This window comes from Bos grunniens, chromosome 20 (genome assembly GCF_055505025.1).
Source record: "Bos grunniens cultivar Pamir isolate PY7600 chromosome 20, Bosgru_T2T1.0, whole genome shotgun sequence".
Taxonomy (NCBI): Eukaryota; Metazoa; Chordata; class Mammalia; order Artiodactyla; family Bovidae; genus Bos; species Bos grunniens.
In genome coordinates this window covers 8,897,000-8,919,498 of record NC_141184.1, presented here as the reverse complement: position 1 = coordinate 8,919,498, position 22,499 = coordinate 8,897,000, and the positions used below count along the sequence as shown (strand labels likewise).

General features: G+C 46.3%; 2 protein-coding genes across 43 annotated transcripts in view; one reads left to right on the top strand and one right to left on the bottom strand.

The window, feature by feature from the left end:
- On the bottom strand, nucleotides 1–13,673 carry CCT5 (chaperonin containing TCP1 subunit 5). Its single transcript, XM_086361190.1, has 11 exons — nucleotides 13,515–13,673; nucleotides 10,828–10,888; nucleotides 10,131–10,295; nucleotides 8,620–8,818; nucleotides 4,100–4,292; nucleotides 3,870–4,019; nucleotides 3,545–3,664; nucleotides 2,780–2,965; nucleotides 2,022–2,159; nucleotides 1,430–1,610; nucleotides 1–196 (listed from the first exon to the last, which is right to left on the bottom strand). The coding sequence occupies exons 1-11, from the start codon at nucleotides 13,617–13,619 to the stop codon at nucleotides 69–71; spliced, it is 1,626 nt and encodes a 541-aa protein (XP_086217316.1). The 5' UTR covers nucleotides 13,620–13,673; the 3' UTR covers nucleotides 1–68.
- A 370-nt stretch (nucleotides 13,674–14,043) lies between these two features.
- The window catches only part of ATPSCKMT (ATP synthase c subunit lysine N-methyltransferase), an 88,328-nt gene continuing 79,872 nt past the window's right edge, over nucleotides 14,044–22,499 (top strand). For 23 of the 42 annotated variants that reach the window (XR_015148607.1, XR_015148606.1, XR_015148612.1 and 20 more), the window contains exons 1-4: nucleotides 14,044–14,251; nucleotides 18,186–18,475; nucleotides 19,157–19,294; nucleotides 21,121–21,171. Coding sequence is in view for 32 of the 42 variants with exons in the window: in XM_086361191.1 (XP_086217317.1) it covers nucleotides 14,056–14,251; nucleotides 18,186–18,475; nucleotides 19,157–19,294; nucleotides 21,121–21,171 (675 nt within the window). In the remaining 10 variants the exon portion in view is untranslated. Of the gene's footprint in view, nucleotides 16,673–18,185; nucleotides 18,476–19,156; nucleotides 19,295–21,120; nucleotides 21,172–22,499 lie in introns of all 42 variants that reach the window. The other 19 variants (XR_015148614.1, XR_015148613.1, XR_015148615.1 and 16 more) reach the window with 4 other exon arrangements.

Below are 22,499 nucleotides of genomic sequence, written 5' to 3'. Positions count from 1 at the left end.
TGCAGCACAAGACACCCATTTATTTAGTCACAGTAGTGGATCTTACTCCTCATTTTACTCTAAATTCTTTACTCTTCAGATTCTCCAGGCTTACGGATGTCGTCAATCTTCAAAATCATTCTAACCATTTGTGTTGCAAGAGAGATCTGTTGCTTTTTGCCGATCAAAGTTTCTATGACGTGTTGATGTTTCATATCTGAAAAACACAAATTCATTCTTCTCAAACAGCATACAAACGTATCATTCTAAAACAGCATACTCCTATCATTAATGGAAAGTGAAAGTCGCTCAGTCGTGTCCGACTCTTTGGGACCCCACGGACTGTAACCCGCCAGGCTCCTCTGTCCCTGGTGATTCTCCAGGCAAGAATAATGGAGTAGGCAGCCATACCCTCCCTCCAGGGAATGTTCCCAACCCAGGGATTGAACCCAGGTTTTCTGTTTGAGCCACCAGGGAAGCCCGTTATTATTAATACCTTGTTCCCATTTATGAATCAGAGTAAAACTTAAAAGACATCCAACTTTGAAAGCCACTAGTCTCGGTTATGTTTTCAGAAGAATACAATTTCATTACTTCCCAGGACGTTCTGGAATGTGGGCCTGGTTACTGGAGCACTGTGGAGGACAGGGCGCCCTCTTCAATGACAGGGTGAGTTTCTCAGTGACTTGCTAAAGAGGGAATCATTCAGTGACTTCTCACCCCACAAAGTTCCCTTCGCTGTCAGTTAGTAAGCCCGAAGTAAGTGAGATTAGACGGTGCCTGATATGTAAAGTTCCTTCAGCAAAAACCCAGACATTCAAGTTAAAGCAATGTAAATTGTCTGACAAGAAATTGCTGCTGTTACTAAATCCTCAGGTTGTTAACCTAAAATCCAGAATACACCTGTAGTTCTGAGTAAAAAAATAAGCCATCGGATTCTGTGGTCAGGATTGAGACCGAACCCCAGAGATGGCCCAACTAGTATGATCTGGGGATTCACCAGACCCCCATCTCACATGCTAGGGCTGCGCCCTTTTCAGCGATGAGTGACAGACGTGCTACAGAAGCACAGCACACACTCCGTTTATAAAACACCCTGTGATTTACGGGACGCGCCCACAGATCAGCGGTAAACTGAAATCAATTTCAGAGCTGTTTTATAGGACATTCAGAACCCACACTGACAGACATTTATGTAAAAGAAATGAGATGGGAATGATTTTCTACACTGGAAATCACCTTTGGAATAAATACTGCACTGCAGTTTTTTGTCGTAGCTTGCTAAGACCAGCATCCTAACAATTCCCCAGGTAATTATATCAAACACTAAAATTCAGGACCTGGGTACCCAAAGCGTGTTCAAAAATTTAAAAAGCCAGGACCAGTTCACGGTACACGCTATGCGGCAAGTAATTCCCCAGCTTAGGTCAGACCGCGCCCAGCGCCTCACCATTGGTCCCCTTGTGCAGACAGTCGATCCCAAGGGCGGGGTTCACCTCCTTCACTTGTCTGGCCCGGACCTCGGTCATGGTCTGGATGGGGTTCATGCCGCTGTTCTCGGCCAGCGCCATGGGGATGACCTCCAGTGCGTCGGCGAAGGCGCGCATGGCATACTGCTCCAGGGTCGGGCACTGCGAGGGCACAGGGTTACGTCAGCATACTTGACAGCACCCCCAGCAGCTCTTTGGGGACATTACAGAATGACACCCTTGGACAAGCTAACTCAGGACGAGTCCTCAGAACAGGCTGTCACGAGTGCCGCTACAGGGCGAGAACGCAGAAAGTACACGTCAGGAGTCAAGAAAGCCAGTCTTCCCGCCGCACCTTTAGTTACAACGTCTAAGCAATTCTCAATTCCAGGTAACACTAAGCGTGCAGAGATCTGTGCCAAGGCTGCAGTGTGAAAAAGGCTGACACACGCTGGCCTGTGGTAACCCACATCCACATCCTCAGGCACAAGGATCAGCTCAGATCAAAGGCCCGGAGTCCAGCCCCCGCCACACACCATGCGGTCAGTCACACACCGAGGTCAGAGGCCTCACCTTGTCGGCCTCCTGGCTGACCGCCAGGGCGCAGGAGATCTCCGCGGCGCCCCCGCCATACACCACGCGGTTGTCCCGGATGAGGTTGCGGATGACACAGAGAGCGTCGTGAAGGGAACGCTTGGCCTCCTCGATGATCTGGGAAAGCAACGCTGCCCAAGTTAATGGTTCTATCTTCATTCTACTTTTCCTCCCTATAACGTACTTAGGGGAAAAACTCCCACAATACCGGGCAGCCTAGGACGCACTCCAGGACATATGACCAAGTGAAGGGGGTCAAACAAAAACAACAAAGCAACAGTCTTACAATGAGTCTTACTCATCGTGATGCGCCAGAAGCCCATCCCTGGGGAGTGGAGAGCACACCCATGCTCTCTCAGGTCCCGGTTTCTACCTGAGACTGAGGAAAGGCAAGTGTGTCCTGTGGGCCCAACAGTGCAACGTGGTCTTCAGGGTTTTACACTGTGACGCGACCTTGGTTTTTATTTGGGGGGGGGGGGGGGCGGGCCGGTGGGGGAGAGGCCCGCACTGCATGGCTCGAGGGATCTTAGTTCCCTGACCAGAGATCGAGTCCAAGCCCTAGCAGTGCAAGAGCAGAGTCGTAACACTGGACTGCTAGGGGATTCCCGAGGTGTCCCTGCTTCTCCAAGAAAGATGACCCTGTCCTTCTTCAAGTGTCCCAGCTAAATACATTATGTGAAAAGCCCAATCACATTCCAGAATCAGAAAAAATGCAGGACAAGTAAGTGAGTCCTTACCATCTTATTTCCTCCTCTGATGAAAATGGTGACGGCTCTGGAGTTCTTACACTGCTCGATGACCAGCATCTTGTCTTTGGTGGTCCCAAACGAGATCTCTTTCACAAGACCCGCAAAGCCCAGCTTCTCAGCTGTGAGCTCGGAGAACCGAGGGACGATGCGGCCACCTGTGGCGATGGCGATCAACTGACGGGAGGAATGGAAAGACCAGCGTGGTGAGCAGGGAACTCTCAACACCAGAACACAGATGAGCCAAACGTAACCCACGACCGCCATGCTCCCTAGAACCAATGTCCAGTGCAGCCTAAGAATCAAGGTCCAGCCCAACGCCTTGCTTAGGGAACAAGGTTCTGAAGAGCGGGCGACCTGCCACTATGACCCTGAACACACTCTCAGCTCTCCCCCTTCCCCTCCCGCGCCCATGAGGACCAACTAGGCCGTGTCTGCGGGGCCACAGACCATGTCTGGGCAGCTCTGAATGTTTATGAGGCTGACACAGAAGTGCACAACCAGCCTGCCACTTCAGAAGGCCAACCAGACAGCAGTGAGAAAGGAAAGCACCTGAAAATGCCATGGAACACTGCAAACACGTGCACAAACAGCAAGAAAGATTTTAGCATTTCCCCCCCTTGCGACTCAGCCTCTGGTCTGTGGAGCCTCAGCACAGTGTGGGAACCACAGCACAGCGAGGTCACAAGGGCTTTGAGCAGAGATGCTCCGTGAGCTCAAGCCCTGCATGCAGTCTCCTTGCAGGTAGCCTCCTACCTCAATTTCAGGTCCTCCGACCCAGCGAACCGCCGGCAGGTCATTCTGGAGAAGTAAATGATTCGCTTCATCGTCAAAGCCCCACTGGCAAATAGCTAGGTTAGCACCAGTTTCTTTAATCTGGGAAAGAAATGCCACAATCACGTTAACAAAAGTATTTTTTGTGTTCTTCTATTGGAAAAAAGGTTGAAACCAAGGCGAGAAACATAGTTGGGTGTGTAGGTGGGAGCATCAAAGTACAGAAAAGAGAAAGAAATACACAAGTGGCTATGTTCTGTCAGCTCTAGTTAGTTTAAATCTCACTAGGAGCCGTCTTAAGGCCCACCTGCCGGATCATCTCTTCAAACTTCTCCTTTTCGTACTTCTGAAGGGCTTTAAAATCTTCCACAGATGTCACATCCAGCTTATGCTTCGTCTTTGGTTTCGGTGGCTCAAATGGACACGTGAGGATTGCAATCTTAGCATCTTCCACTTGCTGCAGGAAGAGACAGAAACGTATGAACTACGTGGAGGGCTCAAGAGGGAAAAGCCCGATGCCATGGAGGCACGGCTCACCTTGGGCATCTGCGGGTGACTGAAGTCCTTGTCCACGATCACGCCCTTGATCAGCTTGGTGTCCTCCAGCCGCCCGCCCACCTTGCCTTCTACCTTGATGAGCTCGAAGTCAACGTCCCTGCGCTGCATGTCGGCCACGGTGAGGACGGCGTTCACGGCGATCTCGGCCATTTGCCGGTGACAGCTGTTAACCCTGAGGGGGGACACAACACTGACCTTTCATGTCTACTCAACAGTGACTGCAGCCAGAAAGAACACGTGCTGCAAAACTCAGATGACACGACAGTGTGACCCACAGGTATGTTACAGAACTAACCATGTTCAGGGTCCCCAGGGAAGAATGTAACCACTACCTGTACTTTCAACAGTCTGGGAAGGGTCGCTTTACCTGGGTCCAGGGATCCCAAAGGGAATCATAAACTGGGATGGGAAAAAAATTGTTAATAACTGAAATGTACTATTTTCTTCCATTATGAACGTACATGAAGAGACCACTAACGTACGCCAAGAACCAAAAATTTACCAAGACCACTACTTTGTAATACCACTAACACTTTCAAGCCAGAACAGAATAGGAAAGAGATGAACCCACCGAGGAGAAGCCAATCTTATCTATGGGAAGTGCACCACTTAACATTTGAAGAGACTGCTTGATAATTTCACATCTGATTCTGAAAAAACCACAAGGCAACTGTAGCCCTCCAAATACAGTGCCTGGAATCCTAAGTTACCTGGAAAAGACAGCCAAGAAACCACAAATCTTGTGTGTCCTAAGTAACTGACCAACAATGTTTCACCTTTATTGAGTGTATCAGGCCCTTGTTGGTCCATTTGAACGTCTATAGAAAAGATCTACGCATACCTGAGTTTTCTAAAGACTTGCAAATAAAGCTGAGTCAACCTAGAAAGCAGTAACACAGAATGTGTGCATTTCAAGAAAGGGTAACGCCTTCTTTCCAGGAGAACCAGAGTGCTGTACTTGCAATAAAGGCCACCCCGGGCAGTCAACCCTGCCGAGGAGTGGTCTCGGCTCAGACCTGCGACAAGGGGACAGCTGGCACCATGGAGGACAGAAGGAAGCAGGCGTCTCTGCTGCACTTGCCTTGTCCTCTCAGTTGAGCCCATGTCATCCTTTAGGGCACAAATTTAAATACTTCCTGAATTGATGCGGATTAAGACAAACCTAAAATGGACTGGATGGGTGAATTTAACTCAGATGACCATTATATCTACTACTGTGGCAGGAATCCCTCAGAAGAAATGGAGTAGCCATCATGGTCAACAAAAGAGTCCAAAATGCAGTACTTGGATACAATCTCAAAAATGACAGAATGATCTTTGTTCGTTTCCAAGGCAAACCATTCAGTATCACAGTAATCCAAGTCTATGCCCCAACCAGTAACGCTGAAGAAGCTGAAGTTGAATGGTTCTATGAAGACCTACAAGACCTTTTAGAACTAACACCCAAAAAAGATGTCCTTTTCATTATAGGGGACTGGAATGCAAAAGTAGGAAGTCAAGAAACACCTGGAGTAACAGGCAAATTTGGCCTAGGAATATAGAATGAAGCAGGGCAAAGACTTAAGAGTTTTGCCAAGAAAATGCACTGGTCATAGCAAACACCCTCTTCCAACAACACAAGAGAAGACTCTACACATAGACATCACCAGATGGTCAACACTGAAATCAGACTGATTATATTCTTTGCGGGCAAAGAAGGAGAAGCTCTATACAGTCAACAAAAACAAGACCAGGAGCTGAACTGTGGCTCAGATCATGAACTCCTTATTACCAAATTCAGACTTAAATTGAAGAAAGTAGGGAAAACCACTAGACCATTCAGGTATGACCTAAATCAAATCCCTTATGATTATACAGTGGAAGTGAGAAATAGATTTAAGGGCCTAGATCTGAGAGAGTGCCTGATGAACTATGGAATGAGGTTCGTGACATTGTACAGGAGACAGGGATCAAGACCATCCCCATGGAAAAGAAATGCAAAAAAGCAAAATGGCTGTCTGGGGAGGCTTTACAAATAGCTGTGAAAAGAAGAGAAGCAAAAAGCAAAGGAGAAAAGGAAAGATACAAACATCTGAATGCAGAGTTCCAAAGAATAGCCAGAGATAAGAAAGCCTTCCTCAGTGATCAATGCAAAGAAATAGAGGAAAACAACAGAATGGGAAAGACTAGAGATCGCTTCAAGAAAATTAGAGATACCAAGGGAACATTTCATGCAAAGATGGGCTCGATAAAGGATAGAAATGGTATGGACCTAACAGAAGCAGAAGATATTAAGAGGTGGAAAGAATACACAGAATAACTGTACAAAAAAGAGCTTCATGACCCAGATAATCACGATGGTGTGGTCACTGACCCAGAGCCAGACATCCTGGAATGTGAAGTCAAGTGGGCCTTAGAAAGCATCACTACGAACAAAGCTAGTGGAGGTGATGGAATTCCAGTTGAGCTATTCTAAATCCTGAAAGATGATCCTGTGAAAGTGCTGCACTCAATATGCCAGCAAATTTGGAAAACTCAGCATTGGCCACAGGACTGGAGAAGGTCAGTTTGCATTCCAATCCTAAAGAAAGGCAATGCCAAAGAATGCTCAAACTACCGCACAACTACACTCATCTCACATGCTAGTAAAGTAATGCTCAAAATTCTCCAAGCCAGGTTTCAGCAATATGTGAACCGTGAACTTCCAGATGTTCTAGCTGGTTTTAGAAAAGGCAGAGGAACCAGAGATCAAATTGCCAACATCCGCTGGATCATGGAAAAAGCAAGAGAGTTCCAGAAAAACATCTATTTCTGCTTTATTGACTATGCCAAAGCCTTTGACTGTGTGGATCACAATAAACTGTGGAAAATTCTGAAAGAGATGGGAATACCAGACCACCTGACCTGCCTCTTGAGAAATTTCTATGCAGGTCAAGAAGCAACAGTTAGAACTGGACATGGAACAAGAGACTGGTTCCAAATAGGAAAAGGAGTATGTCAAGGCTGTATATTGTCACCCTGCTTATTTAACTTATATGCAGAGTACATCATAAGAAACACTGGGCTGGAAGAAACACAAGCTGGAATCAAGATGGCTGGGAGAAATATCAATAACCTCAGATATGCAGATGACACCACCCTTATGGCAGAAAGTGAAGAGGAACTCAAAAGCCTCTTGATGAAAGTGAAAGTGGAGAGTGAAAAAGTTGGCTTAAAGCTCAACATTCAAAAAACTAAGATTATGGCATGTGGTCCCATCACTTCATGGGAAATAGATGGGGAAACAGTGGAAACAGTGTCAGACTTTATTTTTCTGGGCTCCAAAATCACTGCAGATGGTGACTGCAGCCATGAAATTAAAAGACGCTTACTCCTTGGAAGGAAAGTTATGACCAACCTAGATAGCATATTCAAAAGCAGAGACATTACTTTGCCAACAAAGGTTCGTCTAGTCAAGGCTATGGTTTTTCCTGTGGTCATGTATGGATGTGAGAGTTGGACTGTGAAGAAGGCTGAGTGCCAAAGAATTGATGCTTTTGAACTGTGGTGTTGGAGAAGACTCTTGAGAGTCCCTTGGAGTGCAAGGAGATCCAACCAGTCCATTCTGAAGATCGAATGATGCTAAAGCTGAAACTCCAGTACTTTGGCCACGTCATGTGAAGAGTTGACTCATTGGAAAAGACTCTGATGCTAGGAGGGATTGGGGGCAAGAGGAGAAGGGGACGACAGAGGATGAGATGGCTGGATGGCATCACTGACTCGATGGACGTGAGTCTGGGTGAACTCCGGGAATTGGTGATGGACAGGGAGGCCTGCGTGCTTCGAGATTCATGGGGTCACGAAGAGTCGGACACAACTGAGCGACTGAACTGAACTCAACTGAAGACAAACCGTGCAATAAGGTACCTTACATTAGGTTTTTATACTACATTTTAACAAGAGCCCCTAAGTCTCCACTGTTGTTCAAGGTGAGTGTGTCCCATGGCTGAGTCTCCAGGGGACAAGAGCTGTCTTGTGTCCCCAAGACTCAGCTCTAGGCCTGGCAAGTAATGAGCACTATGTAAATGTTAGCAACAGCCAGTTTAAGACAATTTCAAGCCTGCCCCGTCATACTCAACTAAAATTCTGGATTATTTGTTCCTTGTTGAATGAATAAGGAGAAGAACCTCTCCATTAAAATGCTTCCTAGTAAAGAAATGGTGAAAACTGTTAGAAAAAATGGGTACTTCCCACTCGTAAGACCTACCACCCTAGCCTATCCTGAGAAATAAAGAACTGTATAGCTTACAAAAACTATCAAGGGGACTTAACCAAACCTGGAAATCCAGCCTCTAACAAAACCACAAAATGCCTATGTTTATATCTGCAGTAAAGAGAAAGTAAACCCGAGTAACAAAACCAGAAGGGAGCTCATTAAATTGGTATGAAGCCACCGTGGTAATTCTGCTGCCTTTAAGACCCAGCACACAAGCACTGCCTCCCGCACGGACGTGCCCCGCGGCCCCGCACTGCACACGCACACTTTGGAGCCCAGCGTGGTCTTCGCCGTCTGGATCAGGGGCTCAGTGTTCTTCATGTCGACAAGGACACTGTCGCTGATCTTGTCCAGGTGCTCGATAGCGATGCGGGCGGCCTGCTCGTAGCCGTCGGCGATCCTGATGGGGTGAATGCCGCGGTCCAGCAGCTGCTCAGCCTCTTCCAACAGGGCGCCAGCCAGCACTGTGGACGAGACAGCACACCCGGCTCAGGGACCCGCTGGAACTCAAACACATGAGGTGCTGCGCTGGGAACACCAAGGCTCCAGATTTAAGCTGAAAGGGTCTCAGAGGTGGAGGCCATCCCTAAAAATGGGAGCCTCGTGTTTTGGTTCTAACAGGTACCCCTCACAGATAGGTGCTCAACTCTCAGTGACGTACAGGACGCAAAGAACGTAACACAAACATTTTTATAAGGGAAAAAAACTTCCTGTTTCCTAGGCCAAGGATTTCTATTCAGTGAAATTTATGCTGGCATTATACAGTATTAAATAGAATTTGTTTACTATCCCTCCCACAACCTGTTGCCTTCCCCTCTCATTTTAACATCACAAAAATAAGTTTGAATGCTGCTGCACTCCAAGTACATTCAGAACAGTGTTTGGTTCCCAATGAATGTATAAGATATTTGCTGAATAAATTAATTCAAATTTCAAATGCAGAAAAAATAACACTGAAGATATTCATCTCATCAATCCTCCCAAACTTAAAAAAATTTCAAACATTGAAAACAAATTTCAAGAGTAATATAATAAATACTAGTTTACTTATTAATATTTTGTTGCATTTGTTTTCTTTACGTACGCTTGCTTTTTCTGTTCAACGATTTGAAAATTAGTTGCAAAAATCAGACATGTCACTCCTGAATATTTTAACATTCAGCTCCTAAGGACAGGCACAGTTTCCTCCATTGCTGTAACAAAACTGTCACACTCAGGAAATCTTGACATTGGTAAGATACTAATACACGACCCACAAATGACCCCACATGTCCCAAACATCCTTCAGAGCTGGGAAAAAAATCTGGCACCCACCCAGGTTTCACATATTAGAGCTGCTGTCGCTTCTCTTGAGCTCCCTGAATCTACTTGAGCTGCCTAACTCGACTCCCCACCCCCTTCCTGTTCTTTTATATTGACCCTTTTGAAGCGCCTGGGCCATTTGTCTTGTATCATGTCCTTCCACATGGATTTGTCACACTGTTTCCCCATGAATAATAAACATTCAGAATAAACATTCAGCAAGTGTGTTAGGCTTGTAACATTCTTTGCGAGCCCACAGACTGTAGCCCATCAGGCTCCTCTGCCCATGGAATTCTCCAGGCACGAATACTGGATTGGGTAGCCATTCTCTTTCTCAGGGGATCTTCCCGATCCAAGGATCAAATCCGGGTCTTCTGAACTGCAGGTGGATTCTTTAATGTCTGAGCAACCAAGAAAGCCCTTAATGCTAAATAACTCCTCTCAAATGAGAAAGCACATTTTGCCTTTTCTTACCAACCACTCCTGTGGTTCCATCTCCGATCTCATCATCCTGTGATTTGGACAGTTCAACCATCAGCTTGGCGATCTGGTGGTCAACGTCCATCATGCTTAAGATGGTGGCGCCGTCATTGGTCACGGTCACATCACCATCTTTATCCACCATCATCTTATCAAGCCCTAAGAGACAACCGTGTTTAAAAGGAGGGTAAAAAAAAAAAAAAAGAACCTACACTAAATCTATAAAACAGTTACCCTGACTTCTTGACCCAGTACCTATCTATGAGCTTATTACAAATAATTCAACATACATGAAGGAATATCTCCATGAATACCTTTTTAGATTGGCTAATTTAAAGCAAAACATTGGGACAATTTAATGATGTCTAAAACCAGAGAAGTTGCAAAAAAAATAATAATAATTATGGAGCATCACTAAATGTAATATCACAAAATACAACGTTGCAAAAGACAATAGCTATGATTTGGAAAATGCTAATGAAATTATGTTAAGTGGAAAAAACACCCGACCTAAATTTGGATGTAGCATGATGACTTTAACTGTGCTGAAGGTCTGGGACACACCCTAAACATCTGACCATATTAGGGGGAGGACGCCCCCCTCTGTCTCCTAACTTTCTGTAAACAGGTTGAATTGACTATTTTATGTTATACAACTTTCCTGAAAAACACAGAATGTTAAGTCTCTTACCATTTGGTCCAAGCGATGTTTTCATTGTATTTGCTACAGCCTTTGCTGCCATTATATGAGACTAAATGAAAAAGAAAAAACCAATATTCAAGTTAGACATAATTTTAAGTTAACAACATATAACTAATGGCTGTAAAACTCACTTATGACACAGCTTCTATTCTCTAGAAAAGGCAGCAGACAGGTCCACATCTACCTGTGAAAACTGCACAACTCCTAGTGTTAGAAGACAATTCTTGTGTAAAACAGCAGAACCAAGTGCTCTGTGTTCTCTCTATAACCCTTAACACATCTAATGAGGCAGGTTCTCCGGGCCCGTTTTATAGCCAAGAGCAGGGACAGTCTGACCTGAGAGGCCGTGCAGGACCGTACGAAGCTAACTCCACGTGAGGAGTCCAGCCGTCAACATACAACACCCTGAACTGTCACACCATGGTTTACTGCACACTCCTCTCCCTAAAGGTCCAGTCAGTACACAACCCACAACCAAGAATCGCCCACCAAGGGGGTCAATCCTGAAAATAACAAAAGCCCAAATGCATCCTTTTCCCTTTCCGTACATAATTATGCTCATATTCCCTCCAAATACTTCGTTTCCTGCCTTCCTATTCCTGCCGTCAACGACCTAACTGATCCACTACACCATAGAGATTTCCAAGGTCTCTCATTCACCAATCCTTCACATTCATCCTCCATCCAGCCAAGCCATCCATTTTTCTGAATGTGTTGTTTTCCTCAGTCCCCTGCCCTTAAATGAGTCACCAGTACTCCGACTCTCAGGTCTGTAAGCTCCAGGTTTTCTTCAAAGTCTGAGACCTCGCTCTGTGCCAGTGAGGGCGGCCAAGGCCTGCTCCCCAACATGCCCTCTGACCCCTGAAGCATTGATGCACTGAAGACCTCCGCTCATTAAATCCTGACCAGTTTACAAAGCAGTTCAAATGCAATGTTCTGTGCAGCCTTCCCTTGTCACCCCGTCTCACAGGTTAACGAGACACAAAGTTCACTAGGTTTGTAAAAATACTGGTTATTCTTAAAATACACCTTTGACTGATAGGTCTACATGATGAAATATGTAAACAATAATGACCGCAAACAGGGGGTTCTTAACCAGGGGCCAATGTGCCCCCAGGTGACATGTGGCAATGCCTGGAGACATCCCTGGTTATCACAATCAGGGAGGGGACTGCAGAGGGTGGAGGCCAGGTGCTGCTATGCATCCTGTACAGGACAGACCCCACAACAAAGCAGGATCAGCCCCCAAGGCCGCGGAGCAGGCTTTAGACCACTGGCTGCAGAGTCAGGCAAGGCGGGTATGAACCCTGGTCCTGTTCTTTACTAGCTCTGGGGCCACATTTCTCTCTAAGACCTGTCTCAAGAGACCGAGGATCACAAAGATGTGGCAGAGGCAAAACCACCTGTGGCTTCTGTTATACTGGCATTTTGGGTGCATATATTGGGTGTTAGTTTCTCTGCTGGTTGCTTCCCATGAAAAACAGAACTGAACACGTAACGCAAGTGGCTTGAGTACCTACCACTGGTCAAAGGCTGGGTGACCACTTAAGTTACCCCATTTAATTCTTGTCCTCCGCTTGACAGGGATGTATTGCCCTCACTGGGAAAGGAGGTGTAACTCGCCCTAAGTCAAACAGCCCAGGACAGACCTGTAGCGCTTAATTTAAGTAAAACCTCAAGACACTAAGGGACACCTCAGACCTGATGACACGGTCATACACACCAACTTCATGGATTCCACCCCAAATGCCACCTCCTCAGGTACAGTTCTACTTAAATTGTTATTCTGTCCAAACGCCCTTCAACGGGCTCCCTCCCATCCCTGAGGATAACATGGTCATGTCAAGGCACTCAAGAACTTCCACCTGTGTGAACCCCTGCAACTTAGACTATGTTGCTAAAACCAGACTCTGCCTCCTCCTCCAAGGTACCACGCGTTCTCCTGCTTTTGCTGTTCCTCTCCCTAGCAGCTGGCTCTCTCCCGTTCACCACAGTGCTCCATCCCGGGACAGCCAATCCTCTACCCAAAGTATTAAGGACCCTCTCTGACTTTTTACCAGCACGCACGCCCTCCCAAAGCTGGTGATTCAGGTCACACACTGCCTTGTACTACGGTTACTGGTGACCACTTTTCACTCTTACAGTTGTATTTTCTTCCTTAAAAGTGTACGTTTTTCACTTTTACGAGACCACACCCAGAACACGCCATGTATAAAGGAACTCAAAAATGAAATTATGCTGTCAATGGCTAAACCTTTAGGACGCCACGACGAAAATGACTCTCATTTCCTTTGAGGTCGTTGCAGGGACACCGACAGCGTCCTAACCGGCCAGGTGACCTGAGAACACCCCCCTGCATCCTACTGACGAAAACACTGTTTGGAATGCCTGCAGGTTGGAGAAACCAGTGGGGACGCGCCTTCACCGCCTGAGAATTCAAGCCTCCCCACCCAACTCTGAAGAGCGCCCGCGGGACACCTGAACCCCCAAATGAGACTAAAGGCTTATACGTCGATTTTTCCCGGGCGCGGGGCGAGGGACTGGAGACCAGAGGGGGCTCCCTCAAGCTCCCCCCGGAGCACATGGCAGAACCCCTCAGACATTGCGCAGGCGCAGAACCACCGGCTTCGGCCGCCACCCATCATCCCACCGCCAGTGCGTCCCGGGCCCGTTACCTTGAGGGCCTCAAGTCCCATAAGACGAGACTTGCGGTCCTGATCCTTGATGATGAGGAAAGGACGGCCATATTCATCGAAGGCGAGGGTCCCCACGGAAGCCATGATGCGGCAGCAAGAGTTACACTCCCTCAACCAGCGGAGACCACGCCGGAACCCAGAGCCCGCCTTCCTCTCGCGGGAGGGCGCAAGAGCTCGCGCAGGCGCAGTGCAGGCCGCCCGAGACCTATTTCTCACTTGAGACTAGTTTAACGCCAGACAGTACCTTCTGGAAGCAACGGCCTTCGGAAACTTCTATCATCCAGGAAGCTGTGGGGGGGGGGTGGAAGTTTGAAGACACGGACGGGAACTTTAAAATCCAAAAGCCAGGAATAGATGTAAATTATACATTCATTAAAGCTTTAATATTGACTGTTTCTTGATAGTGTTTCCCAACGAGGAGCTCATTTACTTAGAACATTATTTTCTCCCTCGTTCCTCTCCCGGCTCTGGGAAGGTGGTAGAGTCCACTTCCGGTTTTCTAACTGCCGGAAATCTCGCGATGGATGGAGGAGGAGGTGAGGCCCGCCGGGGGCGGCGGGCTCTTTTGGGGCGCGGGCGCGGCGTCGGTCCCGGCGTGGGACTCGCGGTTAGTCCCCAAAGCAGCCCGTCCGAGTTGGACGCGGCGGGGCGGGGATCCGCGGGGCCGGTTTCCGGGCTCGCGGCCTGGCGTTCGGTGCTCAGTGCTCGCGCCTGCGGTGCGTGCTTGTGTTTGGCCCTGGTTTCTGACCGCCCGGAGCTGTTCTCTAGCGCCTTACGGCGAATAACTCAGTTTGGCACGATATTCCGAGATGTGGGCCCTGGAGTCCCGCTGTCCCGGTTGGGGAATCACAGCTCCGCTTCTTTTTCTAGCTGCGTCTTTGGGGAAGTGACCTGTCTGCAGCAATGGCAGTAATAACACTGCTGCTGCTAAGTCACTTCAGTCGTGTCATCCGACTGTGCGACCCCATAGACAGCAGCTCACCAGGCTCCCCCGTCCCTGGGATTCTCCAGGCAAGAACACTGGAGTGGGCTGCCATCTCCTCCAGTGCATGAAAGTGAAAAGTGAAAGTGAAGTCGCTTAGTCGTGCGACCCCATGGACTGCAGCTTTCCAGGCTCCTCCGTCCTTGGGATTTTCCAGGCAAGAGTACTGGAGTGGACTGGAGTGGGGTGCCATTGCCTTCTCGGAGTAATAGCGTCTCTCTTTACGGGTTCAGGGAGAACCGTGCCTGACCTTTGGCAAGCTGTGTTTAATATTGCACTGATACTTCGGTAACTAGCCCAGAGTTACGCAGCTCCTAAGAAGAAAATGGCCCTGGCCTTGCACTGAATTTCCACCCCCTGAAGCCCGGAGTTGTGCTGCTTCTGAAAGTTTTTTTCTGGCAACCCTAGCGAAGTCCCAGGTCCTCTGAATCCCTCCAGCTGCTTTTTTCTAACGAGTGCTGATTACGACCTAATCATTTGTAGGCTTAAATTGATTTGTTGTGGGTTTCCAGCCTCAGCTGGTAAAGAATTCGCCTGCAATGCGGGAGGCCTGGGTTCGATCCCTGGGTTGGGAGGATCTCCTGGAGAAGGCAAAGGCTACTTACTCCAGTATTCTGGCCTGGAGAATTCCATGGACTCTATAGACCATGGGGTCGCAAAGAGTCAGACATATGTATGTCCCCTTCCTCTTGAACTTCACACCCCGCCCCATCCCATCCCACCCTTGTAGGTTGTCTCGAGTACCGAGAGTACCGAGTATCGAGTTGAGCTCCCAGTATTATACAGCAGGAAAGTCTGCTTTCTTTAGAGACAAAGATTTGTGTTTGCTTAGGGCTAGAGGGGGCGGGGAGGATGAGGGTAATGGCTGAAGCGTAAGGGTTCATCCTATGGAAGTAATGAAGAAATTCTAAATTTGACTGGTGATGGATTTAAGGAATTGGCTCTTGTGACTGTGGAGGCCCATGCTTACTGAGTGCTCAGTCGCTCAGTCATCTCCAACTCTTTGTGACCCCATGGACTGTAGCCCACCAGGCTCCTGTGTCCATGGGATGCTCCAGGCAAGAGTACTGGAGTGGGTTGCCATTTCCTTCTTCAGGGGATCTTCCCAATCCAGGAATCGAACCCGGGTCTCCTGCACTGCAGGCAGATTCTTTACCAACTGAGCTACTAGGAAAGCCCCAGCAACTCATCTCGTGCTACACAACTCTTAAGTTCTGAGACTCCAGAGCTATGTGAGATCTTTCTGATCACTGTCCTCTACAGTTGAAACACCTGCAGAAGGACTTTTTCATACGAGGCAAGGCAGATGTGCCTGCCTTTAAAAAAAGAAAGCAAATCTTCCGTTGGCATGTTAAGTTCCTCTGCGCAATGCTGAAAAGTATGAATGAGAATGTACTTAAAACTCCTGCTTTCTATCAAACACCATCATTTTTCTGAACTTTCACCTCCATCACTGGCAGCACGAGTAGACTTCTGTTACTGTTTCTGAGTTGGTCTTCTGCCATGACACCAGTTGTAAAACTCACTTTAGGAGACCTCAGCCTTCAATAACAAAGCCACGCTGAGCGGGAGATGCTGAGGTGGGTCAGCCGTGGGCTTCCGGTGTGTCCTGTGTCCACGTTTGGGCCTCACTTCAGTTGTGACACATTACCACATCTCATGGGCTTCTCTGGGTGGCTCGGGTAAAGAGCCCGCCTGCCAATGCAGGAGATGCGGGTTCGATCCCTGGGTCGGGAAGATCCCCTGGAGGAGGAAATGGCATCTACTCCAGTATTCTTGCCTGGAAAATTCCATGGATCGAGGAGCCTGGTGGACTGCAGTCCATGGGGTCGCAAAGAGTTAGATATGGCTCGGTGAGCATGCACACACTGGGATGGTAAGCAGAAGTCCATCTCTTAATCCCAGCACCTGTGAGGATGCTGCCTGAGCCACTGGCCGGATGTGGTTGAGTGAAGGACTTCAAGATGGGAGGCTTATCCTGGCCTGTCTGGGTGGCCCAGTGTACTCCCAAGGAAAGGATTCCTTTTTTAAGAAGGAGAGGGGAGCAGGGGTGTCAGAGGAGGTGTCTTGTGGAGCCGGTGGCTGGACTGGCCTGGGGCCACTGGCCGAGGAGTGCGGGCAGCCCGTCCTACCCCAGGGCTTCCAGAAGGGACAGGTACGCCCACCCTGTTTCAGAATCTGACCTCCAGAACTGTGCTTTTAATAAGTGTGTATCGTTTTTAACCGGCCTAGTTTATGGTAATTTCTTATCACAGCAGTAGGAGACTAAACACAGTGACCTTTTGAACAGAAACGTCTTCAAATGATGAGACTATTCTGTGCCCCTTCCTCTTACTCTGTTTGTCTACAGATTCCTGTGGTTTTGGTTTTAGCGCCTCAGCTAGATCGAGAGCTGGTTCAGGGCAGGGTGGTCTCGTTCCCGTGGGGTTCAGTGCTGCGCGCTGTTGTGCATGCTCTTCCTGTATCCCCTTGTCTCATCCTCACAATGATCCCGTGATCCCCACTTTACAGATGAGGAGACTGAGGTTCCGAGAGGTGAAGGGTCACAGCTGTTAGTAAGGAGTGGAGCCAGGGTCCGACCTCGGTAGGCTCTGCATCTGTGCCCTTACCCTCTGTGCTGTGCCCATCATTAATCCATTTCAGAATTAATTTCAAATTTCATCGTAAAAAATGTGAGATCCGGTGAACGGCTCGGCCTGTGGCGCGTCCGCGCGGTCCACGCGGGGCTTTGCGGGGCACTGCGCCGCGCGGGCGGCCTCGCCCGAGCTCGGGGGCCGGCGCGCCCTACCGCTCTCCTGGTCGGGGCTCCGCGCGGTCCCGGGAGGCCGCCCTCCCGCGTCAAATTTAAAAAAAAAAAAAAAAATGTGAGATCCTATTACGAATCCATTCTGAAGCATAAAACTCAGGAGGATGTTTAAGGTACCATTTATTCCCTCGGTAATCAGTGATTGGAGTTTGTTTTGTTCTGTACTGTGATAGCACTGAAATGAGTATATTTTTGTCCTTTACAATCTGCCTTAAATATCTCCTTATTACCATGACTAAGATTTTTAGTAAAATTTTGTCTCCTCTGTTAACTTCAGAATTGAATTTGTACCACTGGATTTTTGATGCCTGACCAATTTTGATGTAGAATACTTTCTTCCTATTTGAAATAGGATAATGATTAGACATTTTTATGCTTATTATGGAGTTTTGTTCTGAACCACAAAAGTACAGAGTACATGGTTAATATTTGTATTAATGGATTGTTGTTTAGTTGCTAAGTCGTGTCCGAGTCTTTGTGACCCCATGAACTGCAGAACAGCGGACTCCCCTGTCCGTCATTATCTCCTGGAGTTTGTTCAAGCTCATGTCCATTGAGTCGGTGATGCCATGGGTACTGATTCATACTGGATACTGATTCATAAATAGATTTGAACACGTTGTTTTCTGGGGATGACTGCTAGGGGGAAAATCAGTATGTTGGAAAGAAAAGATTTCAGTCTCCCATTAGTATTGAATAATTTTCTGTTAAACACTCTAGTTGATAGGCTCTAGAACTCATTGTGGAATTCTACATTTGTAATTCTAATTGTAATGAGCAAAATTAGCCTTTAAAAAGCACGAGTTTATTTGTTGGATTTCTGATTTGATGTTTCATAAATCTTTTCCTGCTCTCAACCCAGGGACACACCTAGCAACACTTGAAGAAGGAAGGCCATCAGAATGTGTTCCACCTGCAAGTCTTGAAGCCAACAGTTTGAAGAAAAGCAGTTGGGGGGTCTTATTTACTGGCATTGTTGGGGGGACGCTGGTGGCTGTGTATGCTGTGGCCACACCATTTGTAACACCAGCCCTCCGAAGAATTTGTTTGCCATTTGTACCCGCCACTACGAAACAGATCGAAAACGTTGTGAAAATGTTGGAATGCAGGAGAGGAGCCCTGGTGGACATCGGTAGTGGTGACGGACGTATTGTGAGTTACTCGAAGACGTTTTAAGGTTTACGTTTTTTGGGGTTTTATGTTTTAAAATTTCTGTTTCACATTTCTTAGGAGGCTTATGCAAAGCCTTGTTAAATTGATAGCCTAATAAAGTATTCATTTAATTTTGTGTTTTCTTGGCTGAACTACTGAGTCCTTCAGCAGGACTTTGGAATTTATTTTTCTCAGATTAATTGTTCTTAAAGGGGAAAGTGCTCTGGATGTCTGGTAAAAAGCAACAATTGACTGATGATTATGAAATTGTTCATTAAAAAACTTAGGCCAACAGAAACATGTTAAGTCACGTAGTTTGACTATTTTACATTTTTTTCCAAGGGTGACTCCTAGGGAGAAAAAAAATCAGCATTTTGGGGAAAAAAAATTTCAGTCTTCCATTAGTATTGAATAATTTTCTGTAAAACCCTGTAGTTCGTATTGAATTAATTCTGCTGCTTGTGGGTTCAGTCCCTGGGTTGGGAAGATCCCTTGGAGGAGGAAAGGGTGACCCACTCCAGTATTCTTGCCTGGAAAATCCCAGGGACAGAGGAGCCTGGCAGGCCAGCGTCCATGGGTTTGCAAAAAGTTGGACATGATGTAGGGACTCAACAACAGTAACAACAGAAGTAGGGAGTTTTCATGTCTTTTTCTGATCTTGAGCACAACCTCTCCCCGCAGGTGATCGCAGCTGCAAAGGAAGGGTTCACAGCTGTGGGTTATGAGTTGAACCCCTGGCTCGTCTGGTACTCCAGGTACCGCGCTCGGCGGGAAGGGGTGCAGGCATCTGCCAGATTTTACATCTCAGACTTGTGGAAGGTACGTACAGCCGAGGACATGCTAGAGCACTCCACCCCCAAACTTTATGATTTTTGATTAGTATGACTGAAAACTGAATTAAAATAGAGAGTTGAAGTGTATATTTCGGCATTATGAAATGTGAACAGCTTTTAAATTGATAGATTTTACAAATCAGCCCTACGTTAGAGTAGAAACTTAAGGTTTATAACTTTACAGGTCATGTGACTTCTAAGGCTTTATTTACTCAATTTAAAATGTTCTCATTTCTCTTTATTATGCAGTGATAAAGATTTTTTTATCTCATTTGTAAGTCTTGTACATTGTCATATAGGCATTAACTTGTTAATGTCATTCTTGGTAAATAGTTTTGTGTGTGTGAGTGTATTTATATGCGCATATGAATATGTGTGTCTGAGTGTGTTTGAGACTGTGCGTCTGAGTTTGTATGTGTGTTTATGTGTGTGTGTGTATGTGAGTGTGTGCACGCTAATGTGAGTGTGTGTGGGTACATGTGTGTATGTGTATATATACCTAGGGAGAGACAGAAGTAGTGCAGGAGAAAGGAAAGGACCCGCCAACCGTGCTGTGATGCTCCTTTGCATCTTCAAAAAGTATAAGATATTTCCAAGTTTACTTGTTTTCTAAAAAGTGCCTGGTAATTTTGCTTTAGGAATGCTCCATAAAATGCTTTTTCTTAAATAAGAATTTTCCTTTGTAATAGTGTCATCAGTAGCTTATAAAAATTCACTTGAGTTTTGTTTGCATTGTTTTTTATTCCATATATACGTAAATGATCTCTCTAGAGAGTAAATAAAACTTTTATTGGGTAATAAGAATTTTGACTGGCGAAGCACTTTTCCCCCCAGTTTTCCAACTAAAGACCATTTTATTGCCATTTTTACTTAAGTGTTTTAGAGAAGAGGAGGGGGACCAGAATTCTAAGGATGACTCCATAGGAGAAACAGGTGGTTCTGAAAAACCTCGAGTTCTTGCTAAGCTTGTTTTGTGTAGAGCAGAGTAGAAAGTGGGCCGGGGTGCAGATGGCCCAGTCTACCAGGGTGACCACTGGTGGTCACTGGTGAGTCCCTGCTTTTCTGACCATCAATCTGGGTGGCCCTGTGTGGAGTGGCTGTGAGGATGAGCTGGGATAGCTTCTGTGGAAACTTCTGGAAAACTAACAGATGTGCTAACACGGGTGAAAGTATTAATACGGGAAATCTTAAAAAGGGCCACTGTTTGTGACAACCCACTATTTTTCTGAACTTTCTATTTTGTATTGGGGTATATATGCTGGAAAAGACTGAAGGCCAGAAGACAAGGGGGCAACACAGGATGAGATGGTTGGTTGGCATCACCAACCCCATGGACATGAATTTGAGCAAACTCTGGGAGGTAGTGAAGGACAGGCATGCTGCAGTCCAGGGGGTCACAAAGAGTCAGACAGCTTAGCTACTGAATAACAACCATGGCCGATTAACAATGTTGTGATAGTTTCAGGTGGACAGCAGAGGGACTCAGTCATACATAGACATGTGTCCATTTCCCTCCAGACTCCCCTCCCATCCAGGCTGCCACGTAACATTGAGCAGAAGTCCTTGTGCAACACAGTAGGTCCTTGTTGGATATCCACTTTAAATATAGCACTAGGTACACGTCCATCCCAAACTCCCTAACTGTCCCTCCCCGGTGGCAACCAGAAGTTCGTTTTCTAAGTCTGTGAGTCTCTTTCTGGAAAACCAACTATTTTTTGAAATGGGAAATTGCTATTCATTCCGAAATAAAGCTTAAGCTGATGTTTGACTTTCCAGAATTAATCTATGAATTGTTTTCTCCCTTCTCTTCAGGTCACTTTTTCGCAGTACTCAAATGTTGTTATCTTTGGTGTGCCCCAGATGGTGAGTATGCCCTTCCTGCCACCCAAGTGTCTTTTTCTAGGTTAGGAGGGGGCTTCTGGCCTGCTCCCCTGTGTGCAGAATGACAGATCATTGGTTTAACAAAGTACTTGAGGGCCTTGATAGTTTAATCATAAAAGATTCAGTCTTGTCGTTTAAAAGTTCTGCTTTAGATGAAGGTCTCAGTGATCTACCTAAGCCCTAACAATTTGAGTCTGAAAACTGCTTTATGAGCTCCTGGTGTCTAATGTGGGTTTTCACAGTTGCTCACTTATTATATCCAGCTGAAATCACTTGGGAAAGTTAACGGGAGGGGACTTCCCTGATGGCTCAGTGGTAAAGAATGTGTGTGCAATGCGGGAGACATGGGTTCAATCCCTGGGTTGGGAAGATCCCCTAGAGAAGAGAACGACTACCCGCTCCATTATTTTTGTTCGGGGAATTCTGTGGACAGAGGAGTGTGGCAATTTATTGTCCATGGAGTCACAAAGAGTTGGACACAACTGAAGCGACTTAGCATGCACACACAAGCCTTGAGTAGTTTCTGTTGACCTCAGTTGGCTGATTTGTATTGAATTCTGACTCTGTACTTTGGAAAGTAAAAATGCTGCAGCATTGGACTGCAAATGGTCCAAAATTTAGCCTTTGGAAAGATGACCAGAATGCGAGGCTTTCGTTGTAATTGTTGGTTTACTGACTGTAGAAAGAAATCCTCCTCCACTTTTCAAGCTCTATAATTGTAGGCATAGTAATCCTGGCAGATTTCGGTTGTTTGCCAAAATGCCACTAAGTAAGTGATACGGTTTTTATTTTTTTAAAAATGGACTTTTTTTGTTGTTATGCTTTCTTATTCATATCTTAATTTTTCCTTAAGATATCTCATGCTGGAGAAATTTTTTTCTATTAGAGTTTTCCATAAAATGCATTTTTCTCTATTTTTTAAAAAAAGTATTTAGAAGTGCTTTTGTTAAATACTCTTGAAAGTGATAGGATTCTGTATGTTCATAATTCTCAGCAAGCCTAACATGAAGATGAAACCTGGTTGTCTATACTTTTGTTATAAAAATGAAAAGAAGTAGAAAGGCATGATCTCTGATCATTAAAAAAAACACCTAAAAACGTATTTGGTATCAGAATTGCTATGGAATCTGATGGTTTTTTTCCCTACTTATTGTGAAGTTTGAGCATTCTTTTGGGATAATTGGCATTTTGAGGCAAAGAACCTTAATTTAAAATCCATGCTTTATACAAATAGAAAGCTGACATGTTTTGCGCTGTCTTGAGAGGCCCTGAGGTGCTGTCCCAGTAGGGGGCAGCACTGGCCTTCTCCT